This window comes from Leuresthes tenuis, unplaced genomic scaffold, assembly GCF_036924035.1.
Source record: "Leuresthes tenuis unplaced genomic scaffold, fLeuTen1.0.hap1 SCAF_1, whole genome shotgun sequence".
NCBI classification, from domain to species: domain Eukaryota; kingdom Metazoa; phylum Chordata; class Actinopteri; order Atheriniformes; family Atherinopsidae; genus Leuresthes; species Leuresthes tenuis.
Window position 1 is genome coordinate 20,458,856 of NW_027325355.1, and position 12,669 is coordinate 20,471,524.

Consider the following 12,669-nt stretch of genomic DNA (forward strand, 5'->3'; position numbering starts at 1 on the left):
AGTCTAAAATAAGGTTTGGATAACAATCCTATAACCTGCCTATAAAAAAAAAAATCTAAACAGTGCTACAAAAATCCTCCCAGAGCCCAGCAGGGAACCTCTTCTGTAGCTTTTAATAACATGCCAAAAGCTGCACTTTTGATCTGTGGGTATGTATAAAGCAAAAACGAATAATTATTTCTTCAAGGAGAATCTAAGTAGATGGGAGTCTACACAGCATCATGTGGGATGTGCCTGAGGTAATAGAAGGGCAGGAGAGGACAGCTGGGAATAACTGCCCGTCTTTGGAATCTCCTGCACTGAACTTAATTGAAGCTACTGGGTCTTAACCTCTTCCTGCTGAGACTTTCTGACACACAGTGGTGAGTGAGTGTCACACAGTTTTACACACACACAGACGCGCATATACATGTATATATATACGCATATATATCTTTTCTCTGATTCCCTCGTTTAATTTTCATTCTCATTCATTTAAAAAGCAGCAGCACGCCTGGCAAACAATGTTGCTGCTCAATTAGACCAGTTTCAATTCAAGGAATTATTTGAATAAAATTGAAAATGGACACAATAAAGAGATAATAACTCAATTTAATTGTAGGAAACCGTCTTGTCTAGACCTGCTGAAGTTGATCAACTTGGGGCATTTGTGCAATTTTCTCCAGATAAAATTCTCCCTGCAGCAGCATATATTAAAACTCTCAGAAAATCATCAAACACCAACACACATTTTGAAATGCTATGTTTTTCTGTATTAATTAACTCCTAAACCTGACCTCACTGAAGTAAAATTGAGTGATTGAGCTAACTAGTCAGGAAGTATAGGGGTGTAAATAACAAGAGGGGACACAGGCGAGGTGAAAAACAAACAACAGTGATAGTGATGTCTTCAGAGACTACTCATTTAGTTAGCTAACCTGATGAATATTCATAGTGAGACTGTTTTTGTGTAACAAATTTGAGCAAATTACAGAGAGAATGAATGGGCACTACAGAAATCTGAATAATTTAAAAAGTAAAATGATGTCAACATTAATCATTCAATGTGGTAATAGAGTTTGGATAGTTTTTATTAAACATTGTAGAAAATGATGCATTTAAAATCCTGACCTCCATAGAGTTTGTTTGATTTAAAATTCTGTGTTTGTGCATGTTTCCAAGAGTTTTTTTTTTTGCATATTCTGTACATACTGACATAAAAAATCTACCACTTTACACATTCTGCTTTATTGCCCTGTCTTTACTGGTTTTGTGCAAACTTTTGTTGACCTGACATTCGCAGGCTGCAAAAAACACTTGTCAAAATCATTTCTAGAACTTGGACAAGTGTTAGGGTTTTTCTCATGTTGCACTGCAAGATGCAGTCCACAGAAAGCAATAATATTACTGTATGTGATGGTTGATATAAAATGTCATAACTATCAAAATCAATATGGTGTGTGCTACCAGGATGTTTTAATTAGAGTGCCTGTATGAATCAATGTAAAGAATAAGCTGTCAGTGCTGGCTGTGAAGCTCAAAAGAGGCTCAAATATTAAGAAGGTCTGGTGGATGATCCCCAGACAAAGTTTTATATTTTCTTACTCCAGTTTTGGTGAAATATGAGATATATCTAAATGTTAAGTTGTCTTATAATAGTCTGCAAAAATGTCTTTTTTAAATAAATTCTGCACATCTACTTAAAAAGGCCCATGAATTCTCTTAAATGTATTTTCTGGTAAAAGATGTTCACTGGCATGTTCTCCCCAGGTACTCCGGCTTCCTCCCACTGTCCAAAAACATGCATGTTAGATTAACTGGTGTCTCTAAATTGTCCTTAGAAATGAGCGTGTGTGTGGTTGCTTGTTGGGTTTGTCTCTGTGTGGCCCTGTGATGGACTGGCGACCTGTCCAGGGTGTACCCCGCCTCTCGCCCAATGACCGCTGGGATAGGCTCCAGCCCCCCCGCGACCCGACTGATGGATTAAGCGGGTATATAAAATGGATGGATGGATGGAAGATGTTCACTGGGAGGAGTAACACACTTTTCAAAAAGGTATTTAAATTATTACCAATTACAGTTATCATATTCTTATTAAATTGTTCATCATTGCTGAATTTTGATGTTTTGTTGTGTGGATATTTGGTTGGGACCACCTTCAGCTTCATTTCATGAATATTTGAAATCAGAGTTCCAGCCCTGAGTGAGTAAGATAGAACCCTCAAACGTCTACTGAGGAGACTCACCGTTGCGTCGTAGAGACCAGAGCAGTGGGGCGTTAGGGTCGTGTGTCCACCCACACAGGCCTTTCTCAAAGTCACACACGCTGTCTGATTGAGGAGAGGCAGCCACTGTAGAGCAGAGAGGGATGAGAAATCACTGTCATAACGGATGAGCAAAGCATCAAAAGCTTTCATCTTTATTACTCCAACTTCCTAATGAAAACTTTACTAAGTGGTTTCTTGCCTTACCTGTAGTTGTAATGGGGACGGTGGTGATTTCAATGTCAGGAGGTAGAGTTGGTGTAACGGTGGTTGCAGGGGTGCTGATTTCTACAGAAGCACACATAACAAAAGCCAGGTCAACGGTGGTTTTATGAAGCAATCATCAGACATGGAAAAGAGATTGTTTCTGCGGAATTTCTCCCTTGGTGGGCTACACAGAGGAGAGAATATAATAAGCTCACAAAGGGCAGAAAGTACCAGAGAGAAATGAAGAATGGTGGCTTTAATTATAACTCTCTATTCTGTTTATTCCATTGAACAAACAAACGTAAACGCAAACTCTCAGTTGTATGGGCTCCACTTGTGATTCACCAAGACAACTTGATATTGGATTTACTCCGGAAAGTGCTGTTTAAGTAACCAGATATGGGTAAATTTAAACTCATGCTAAAACTTTGAGTTCATCTCAAAGCTAAATCTTGTCTCCTGTCAGAGACAGACGGAGGAAGGCACAGACTGCCCCAGAACACCCAGGAGGACCTCCGTCATGTTGTGTCTGTGAGCTTAAGGCGTCAGTATCTGTCTGAGACACATACTGGCTAAAATGTGCAGACACACATATGTGCAGGCACTCTTGCAACGTTGATACACAAACACATGCACGCGCGCATACATAAGACGCCTGACGCTAAGGCTGATGGATGGATGTGTCTAACAAACTCCCCTCGACCTTGGACAGGATGATCACACTCTGAGACCACTCACTGGCTGTCAAGGAGGCCCCAACACACACACACTTCATCCTACACTCTGTTGTCTTGTGCACATTTGAGTTATTGTGTGTGTGAGCATCTCCCTCTCTCCATAACTCACGTGCACTTGGAAGAGAGGAAAGCAAACACAAAGTGATACATAGGATTTTCTCTGTGCTGTTAACATCGATTGAAGCACAACTTCAGAAATGCAGCACACAAAGACATAAATAAGGCCACTGTTTGCTCATTAAAACACATCTCACGCGTGCACAAATGGACACATGTTGAGCAGGCTGCAGTTGGAATGTGAAGCGGGAGTGTTATTGGAAGCAGATGGATCAACCCTGGTGTGTTGTGGGAGTTTACACAGAAGTTTGGGTCAAGTCTAAAACAAAGATCAGAGTTTATCATGCAAACAAAGCGTGTGAGCTGTTTTCTCCTTCAGTATCTGCGTGTTTGACCATCGCATGAAGTCATTAGCAACATATTTACATAGTGACTTGTTTTTTTGTCACTTTCACTTAACTAGAAACATACTTCACTCATTTTACATTTACGTCAAAGCACATTCTTAAGGTTATCATGTTTCATATTCCTTTGTTGGCTTTCCCTGGCTTGTCTCACTTAAGTCAATCCAAACAACTCTGAGGCTTGGATGCCTGATGATCTCATGTGAGACGATTTGAAAAGAAACACAACCAGTACATAAACATCAAAGAGGAAATAGAGTCACACTGATTTTTACAATGCTGAATGCCTGCTAGTGCCACTACTCCAGCCTCCGACTGTGAATTTTCTTGTTTCCTCATGACCACCATTACCATTTAAAGTTGTAAGAAGCAATAAGGGCAGAAAACACAATGAGATACACAACTGATCTGCGTACAAGAACTTCCTGTGGAAATGAGTGCAACGGTGCCCCAGCTGGAGAAATGGCAGAGATGAAAGGCTCAGCCACAGCTGGCGACTGCTTCTGACATTAACCCAGCGTTAATGTCATGTCCTTTATGCCAGTCATTAACGACCTAATGAGACTCTTATCGCTGTCGGCTCACTGGGAAGGTAAGGCAAGGAAAGCAGTCCTCTTCGTCAAACCCATCTTCCTACTGACTTTCAAAAGCATATCCATTTCCCTCTAAGCTTCTCCTCTGCATTCTGTCTTTTGCGTTCACTCTTCCTGTTTGCGTCCCGTTTGAGTCCTCTAAATCAATCTTGGGACTGGGTGTTGAAATAAACCAAGAGTCTGCATATTACCTGGGCACAAGCACTCCCTCCTGTACGTAAAACTAAACCCGTAAACACAAAACACACAGTCTAGTCCATTAAAATTCTCCCCAGATCCCGAGTACTCTGTGCTTTCAAAGGTCAGGTCCTGTCATGGTGTAAATGTGCTGACCTTTCCAGGGTGTGACAGGAGTGTCGGAGGGGGCGGGGCAATGGGAAAGCGACTGACTGGTGCATTTGTGTGGACAGAGAGAGAATGTGTGATAACGTATGTGACCTGCCTACCTTGCTCTGAGCTCTGTCCTTGATGTGTGTGAGGAAGTATGCACAAGCAGGCCCTTGCTGTGGAACGGAGGGCCTTGTAATGCAGGAAAAGTCCCTCTGCAGCAGAGCATTGTCTTACATAATGTGTCTGCTGCTGCAGGTGATGATACAAGTCATCATCATGCGAGGGATGAGGCACCAACACTTAGAGCTGGACTCAGGGGAGCTCTGACATTGATAATGCAGATGCATGGTCACGTACATGTAAGCATGCATGCTTACAGATAGATTATTTTTTTCCAACACACTCCAAAAACTCACACACTCACACAGGAGTGTAGAGGGCTAACGCTCCGTGATAGAAAAACATTGCTCACATCAGGAGAATCTGACTCAGCAATATGTCAGAGAAGAGAAAAAAATCTTCAATTATGTAGAAAGCCTTTCTGTAAATCTTTCCCTGGCAGGACCAGGCATACTCACACACTGATAAATGGATGTGACACACACACACACACTGCAGTAGAACAGGATGAGAAAGACAAGTTTGATATTATTCTGGGTGGAGTTAAGTGCTCAGATCAAGGTTTGGCCATGCACATATACTGTACACATAGTGTGTTGTTTTCTTTCAGTGGACATTAAACTGACTTACGGTACATTCATTTTCTGGTGAGTCACCCTAATGTTTGGAATATCTTCAAGTTATCTCACCTAAATAATCTTATAGAGAGTCTGCTAAGTGATATCTGAATGCTGGTTATCAACTCTGTCAGTCAGTCCAGGTTTTCTGAATACGAATACGTGTGCAGTCATGTAAGAACGGTTGTGTTGGCATTGATCTGGAGCTGTGCATTTCTCACAAAAATAACAAACTATAATCTTTAACTAATATGAGAATTTATCTGCAAAATCAACAAAAGGCTGGAAGTAACACAAGTACAGCCAGAGCAAAAAGGAACTATGATTAAAACAAACAAAAAAACCAAACAAACAGAAAATCACAAGTTCATTATTATTACATTAAAGCACAAGAAGATTTGACATTTATAAACGTGAATTTTATCAAATGAATGAGCTGCAGGTAATGTGAGAAAGTTTCAGCCTTAAAGAACAAAATAGACAAACAATCAGTGGGGCTGATGTAAATGACAGGTCATTTTTTTTGTAATTGAGCCTTTAAAATGTTAAATGAAAAGTGTTGTCCTGTGAGTTTAAATTTATTTAAATTATTTTTTAATAGTTGTGGGTATTATCATCACCATATAGATATAAAGTGATAAAGTTTGGTGGGCGTATGCTACAGATAGCTACAGTTAAGGGATTTCAATAAAGAAAAGGCGAAACATTAGTTTTAATTCTTTAAAAGCTAACAAGTACATGCAGTAGAGTAATCAGTCACGGTTTTAAGCCACACCACATAAGCATTCACCTCTGCTGCTATCTCTCTGAAGATGCTTCTCAGTGAAAGTTGAATGGAACAATGTAATTTTTAGAGAGATGAAAGACATGCACTGTCTATACCTCAATTTGTCATTTTCTAAGAGAACTGACTGATCGCGAGGTAGTGCTTTTACTTGTGTTTATCTCTCATTTTAAAACAGAGCAGGTTGGGTTTCCAGCATAAGTTGCCATGGTGATACACCCCAGTAAGACATGAACTGGCTTTATGACACTAAAAACTCAGACTTACACCTGGAGATTCCTTGCTAAGCCACTAAGTCTGCTTTAAAATACAGCCACCATTTATTTGTGTTTAGTTTTGTTGCTGTCGCTTTTGAAATGTTTTCATGTTTTTGGTCTTGTTGCTATGTGCTGTTCAATGTTCTCATATTTTGCACCTCACGGCCACCACACATAAAGAGCTTGTGCAAACAGGCCCAATTATAAGGACCCAACTGTGATAACTGCGTAAAATCTATCATCATTTCATAGTGAGCTCAGCTGCATTAAGTGGGATTTTGAATTAAGCTGAAATACAGTGTGAGGCTGAGACACCTGAAGTTTAAATTATAGCTGTATGAGTGTGTGTGTGTGTGAGCTCTGCTATTCAAGACTAAAATGATTCTACCTGGAAAGAGGCTGAGATGATATACCATATTCTTTACAGATCTCTAAAATTCCCCGCCTGAGCTCATAAATATTTCACTCTCGGAGTACGGAGTCTAAAAAAACCTGTCACGACAGAAGCACTGTGTGTGAGGTAGCTGCACAGGAACAGGGGGAAACAGAAGGAGCCAGGACCAACGGCGGTGAGCGTGGAAAAGAGGTGCAAGTGATGAGTAACAGGGGAGGAGGGGAGGAGAGGAAATAAGAGGAGGCATGGTAACGAAAAAAGAACAAAAACATTTACAGACCCACGCATTGGGCCTCAGGGTGGGAAAAGAGAGAAATGCACTATGTGTAGGGATGAGGAGAGACCTTATTCTGCCTCACTGTAGTAGCTGCGGCTGTTAAAACAGCACGAGGCAAGATCTAGGTGGAAAAATATCTCTGTTTTATCAGTCTAAATCATATATATAAGATCAGTGAAGACATTGCTGAAGACAGAGTGAATAGTTTGAGTTGAAGGGGAAATGAATGATTTACAGGATGTCAGCAGTAGTCCATTATTCCTGCTGAGTTTTGGTGGTGTGTGAACAATGTGTGACTGTTAAGAATAGCTTTGTGTGCTACATTTCCTTCTCTAGGAAAGTGGTATTCTCTGATTTTTTAATTTAGTCTGCATCTTTGTGGATAGTGTTAATTGTTTAACTTGCTGGTGCGCTGTTGTTTGTTAATCAGCAGCTGATGTAAAACACACTGTTTCGCAAGACTTTAGGGGGGTTAAAAACGCCCAGAGACTAGGTGTAGTAAACTCCAAGAGAAATGACTGCGCCATTTTATTGCTTTTTCTGTCTTTTGACTATCATAATGATCATTATGCAGAAATGCAGACCAAGCAATTCTATGGCTTACGCATCTTTGCATCTCTCCGCACGCTTCCATTAAAGCATGTGTGTGCCCACTGCCTGAACAGCTGATAAACGAGATGATGAAAATGTAATATTCCTGATATTTCATTTAGCTGGAGATCAGTGCACATCATTGGCTCTAAAGAAAAGACTCAAATGCACATAAATCACCTTAATGAAAACCATTGTCTGACTTGCATCTCCAGCAGTAGCCCCGCTGTAAGAGTCTGGAGAGCACACAAGTACATATTTGTTTTTCTGTACGTTGTTTGGTAAATCTGTGTCAAAATCAGTCCTTGTATAAGTGCTGAGCGTGTTGAGCTATACGGGCCAGCCATCCTGTTCAGGCACAGAGGGAGTGGTAAACAGTGACAGGCCATGTGTGTTCGAGTGCCAATGAGAGTGTGTGTTTGTATATGATCCAGCACAAAAGCACATCTGGGTAACAGACCATGCTGGAAAGTGAACAAACTAGTGTTCTCACTCTCTGGGGATGCATTCTTGTAAAACGAACCCTGTCCACTCCCTGCCGATCATATTGCTTGAATAAACTGACAGAGAGTCTAACTCAAATCTTCCAGGTGAAACAATATCAGAAGGGAATAAAAAAACGCTGTGCTATCACTTCTACTTTCTCAGATAAGCCGGTCTCTTTTCACCTCTGGCAGACTCTAATGACTCTCATGCATATCTAATGTGAGCTCACTTTCCTTTTGAGCCACCTTCCTCGAGGTCCATTCAGTTCTGGTTGGATTACTTGAATTCATTACAGTGTGGGACAAATAATTCAGCCCGGAATACTGCAGGCAGCAAATGATCATGTAAAAGATTCCCTGTCACACACACAACGGCTGAATGTCCTACCTGGAAGGTCGCATCCCAGTATCTCCACTCTCATCCCAATCCCTGCTGGGGACCACCTTTCAGGATACAGCCTGATGTACTGAGCCACTGTCTCCTCGAAATGACGGAGCTCTGGGGTGTCATAGTGTGTGTTCCCCTCAAAGATCTGTACAAAATACACCATTGCATTGGTTAATGAACTTTTATTACATACGTAAGTGGATAATGTTCTTTAATTTCTTTGCCTTCTTCACCCACCTTGGGTAGGCTAGTCTTGCTGTCCATGATGAAGTTCCAGTCTTTTGTATCTAGGCTGTATGCCACTTTGTACTTTCTAACAAAAGCCCGGTTGTCTGTAGTCGCTCCACTTCCTGCGTCTCCTCCTCGCGCTCCCTGAGTAATGACGCCACGCACTGTCTTAGGCACACCGAGGTCCACCTGGAGAGATTATGTTTTAATAATTGGGTGGTAATTACTGTACATCATACAAAACAACACATAGTTTTGCTTCTATTGCAGCAGTGCATCTTGTTTAAGCTTGTCTCTTTCTGGCAGCTGGAATAGCAATATGTAGAAGCCAGAACTAAAAGTTGGCAACTCTTGCATATATAAAGATAAAAATGTAATTGTGAAAAATTTGCAATGCGGTCAGAAGGCATAAATATTATTTGTCAGACAAAATGTACAATAACTAGAACTAAAAGCCATTTGCACCTGCAGCCACTCCTCTCCAGCCAGGGGCTGTGCAGGGGCTGGGAACCAGCCGGAACGACTAGCCACAAGACGGACAGTCCCGGGATTCCAGACCATGTCCCGGGTAGATGAGGCTGAGATCTGGGCATCGGGCAGCAGGCCGGACAGCAGGCCCTGCAGGTCTGAACATGGAGCATCTGGAGTGGAAGACAGAAAGGGGTAGAGATTACTTCACTTTGGGAGGGCTGATTGAGACGTTTGAGCAACGACCTAAACTGCTGTTACACATATTCCCACCAGGGAGCTGTTAAGTTTTGCTGCAGGATTGCACTTCTGGCCACTAAGCTTTAAGAGTTCAGACAGGAGAAAATAGGAGAGGATGAAGGATGAGAGACTGAGGTGGGCGGGAGAAAAAAATGTGTAACACAGCACTACAGCTTCATGTTTAATGTGCAATTAGACTGCCATTAGTCAGATAAAAGCACATGTTAAGTCTGCTGCTGCTGCTTTCCATCCATGCACTTTCCATCTCACACTGATATTCAAGTGTCTTTTAATGTTCACTTCATTGTTTCCTTATTTTTTTCCTGTCCACTAAACAGCACATTTATTATCTGCATTCAACAGCCGAGAGAAGGTTCCATGTACACGTCAAAGCACTTGGAAATGAGAATCATTCAGATGCAGATGGGTAAGTGGTGTTGAAAATACATTGGTAAGAGAGAATGTGAGGGAGAGAAATGAGGATTAAGGGGATAAGGAAGGTATGATACAAGGAGCTGGGAGGTAAGGAAGTAGAGAGTGGAAAGAGTTTAAAAAAGCAAGAAAAGGAGAGCTGAAGCTGGAGCTGATGGCTTAGGGAAACTGGGAGAAGGAGCAAAAACTGTGGAAATGAGACACCTATAGAGACAGCAGGAGAAGGAGGGATGGATGTAGGAGCTGTGAAAGACTGGTGATGCTGGAGGAACAGAGAGAGGAAGGGTGAGGAGGAAGGGAGTAGGGGAGATGTTAGTTGTACTGACGTTTGAAGAGTACACAGATCAAAGTTTCATGTTGTTATGTCACTACAAAAGCAGGAGATGTAAATAATGAATAAAAAGTGCAGATATATGTGTGTCTATGTGCCAGTGGGTGGTGTCTGTGTACATTTCAAAAGGAGCACCCACTGTTGAGGCCATCTGCTATATTTAGAAACCGTCTGTGTGCAGTTGTACCTGAGCTGTAGGAGTTAATGGTTATTTCAATAGCAGCTGTTGAAGCTGAATTGAATCACAGTTTCTGATGTAAGAGTGAACAGGGAGCCATGAATGATTGAGCAGTACTCGTTTCTCGACATGGAGGAGCTCACAGAGCAAAGAGGAGGCATCAAAAGAAGTTTCCAAAACCATGAGAGGAAAAAAATCGGGGTGGGGGGGGTGTTGAGGGAGTTACAGATGGAAAGTGAGTATGGAGAAGAAGCAGAGGAGCACTGGAAGATTAAAATGACACTGGTGATGCCTCTGGAAGGAAGAACAGAGTAAAACTTTCCTTTAATTATCCTGAGGGTCGCTATATTTAAGAAATACAAGGAGACTGTGGTGGAGAGTCTAAATGCATGTGTATGTTTGCCAATGTTTGGGTGAGATCCTGTCTTTTATGGTTTAGAAAGTTAAATGTTGTAAAAGCTGATTTTTTTTAAAGCAAATTATATATTCACCCAAGTGCAACAGATGATCTTTGTTCTATATAAATATAAAGCAGGATGACAATGGCAATTTGACTTTGATTTTGCAGAAGAGGTTTGAAAAATCAAACCTGTAATCTGGCATCCGTAAAGCTCAAAGCGGAGGGCAATGCCGTTCTTCCATGTCTGTGGTCGGATACGCACGAAACGGGCCAACACTGGCTGTGGAATGCGGTTCAGAACCACTTCAGCTGGATCGATGTTAGCGTGGAAGATCTGAGAAAACAGAGATAAATAGACAGACATTGGTTTGTTACTGTCAGAGGAAGATGTACTTCCTTATAGTCAATACACACACACACATATACATCTCTTGCTTTAACACCCTCCCACTGTGCACAGTTTTGCTTGGCTTCACACACACAGTGGCAGGCCGGACAAAGCACAGACAACCCAAACATGGATCCAATGACACCAACCCAGCTGTCGATGTGTTCTGAGGTCAGGGGTTCAGCACTGGGAGGCTGGGAAAGCCCAATGAAGGATGGCGTTTTCTCTTTTTCACCTCCTTGCTCACACACATACATAAACATGCTGCTAACTCAACATGCTGGTGGCCATAGGAAGCTGTGGGAGACATGACCTGACACGACTGAACACGATTAGCCGTCAGACGCAGGAAGTCTCCCCAGGTGGGCAGGATGCGACTGAAATTTCCTAGGGCGTCCACCTAAAAGCATCAACATTCACTTCTTCTCCTTGAACACTCCCTTCCTTCCATTTGCTTTTAAGCGACAGGGCTGTGCAGCTAGGTCAGCGGGCAAATGTAACCAGGGTGGTCAAGTTTCTTCCTGTTTTGGGCGGAAAAGTGACCTGTGATGGTCAACAACAACGGATGGCTTGGCTCAATCTTTCCTTTATGAGGCAGTGTCACCAAAACCCTAACTCTCAGTTGGTAATTATGAATAACTTCCACCTCTTTCCTTCCTTTTCCACATCCTGTTTCCTCAGCTCTGTGTCTGTTCTCACCGCATCATCTGAATCCCTTCATTTCACAATTCTATTTTCTTCTGAAATTCCTCCTCTAAGACTGCACAGTTGATATCTCTCCACACCTACTCCTTCACCCCTGTGTGCTTTTCTTCCTCTTGTTGGTGGCTACTAACTGAAACCACACAGACACAGGAAACCACAGGAAACCCACACAAACACACATCCTCCAAACACACACAGATAAGCAAAGGAAGCTTCTTTTAACCGACTGAATGACTGTTAAGTGTCATTCATGCTGTTTGTGGTTGACCGTGGTGGCTGATAGGGGAGCTGCTGTTAATATATCAGCAAAACACACAGGATCACAGCCTCGACACACAATGGAAAGATGGAGAGACAACAGCTACAAGCAGCTGAATTAAAGATTAAAGGCATCATTTCTAAAATAGGTTACTACATGATTTTTTTTTACTCTAATCCACATATGAGATGATCAAACACTAGCATGCTTACACAGCCTGAAAATTTGGTTGTGTTTACTTTTTTTGATGATATTTTATCATGATTTTAAGTAAAAAGTAGTTTAAAATAATACAAAGACATATTGATGTAAAGTGACCCATTTGTAAAATTCCCATAACTCCCAAAATTATATTTCCAGAAATTCCATAACCAGGGGGAACATGAGTGATATGGCTTCAAAATCCTACTCAAGGGGTTTTATTTGATTTTGGGCATGGCCTGATTTAATCAAGTGGAGCTGACACTGGTAATACAAAGCAGTGTGAGTGTTTGAACAGATAAGCGGGGCTATCGCTGCTGTATCTGCTGTTGGATTGAGGATAGGCAGCTGTTTA

The 12,669-nt window shown here is 41.7% G+C and overlaps 1 protein-coding gene across 2 annotated transcripts in view; it reads right to left on the reverse strand.

The window, feature by feature from the left end:
- nrp2a (neuropilin 2a) overlaps positions 1-12,669 on the reverse strand; it is a 58,028-nt gene that overhangs the window by 12,390 nt on the left and 32,969 nt on the right. For both annotated transcript variants that reach the window (XM_072363800.1, XM_072363872.1), the window contains exons 8-13: positions 10,951-11,095; positions 9,178-9,353; positions 8,722-8,901; positions 8,485-8,629; positions 2,451-2,531; positions 2,226-2,330 (exon numbers count right to left, since the gene is read on the reverse strand). In XM_072363800.1, the coding sequence (XP_072219901.1) occupies positions 2,226-2,330; positions 2,451-2,531; positions 8,485-8,629; positions 8,722-8,901; positions 9,178-9,353; positions 10,951-11,095 (832 nt within the window). The remainder of the gene's footprint in view (positions 1-2,225; positions 2,331-2,450; positions 2,532-8,484; positions 8,630-8,721; positions 8,902-9,177; positions 9,354-10,950; positions 11,096-12,669) is intronic.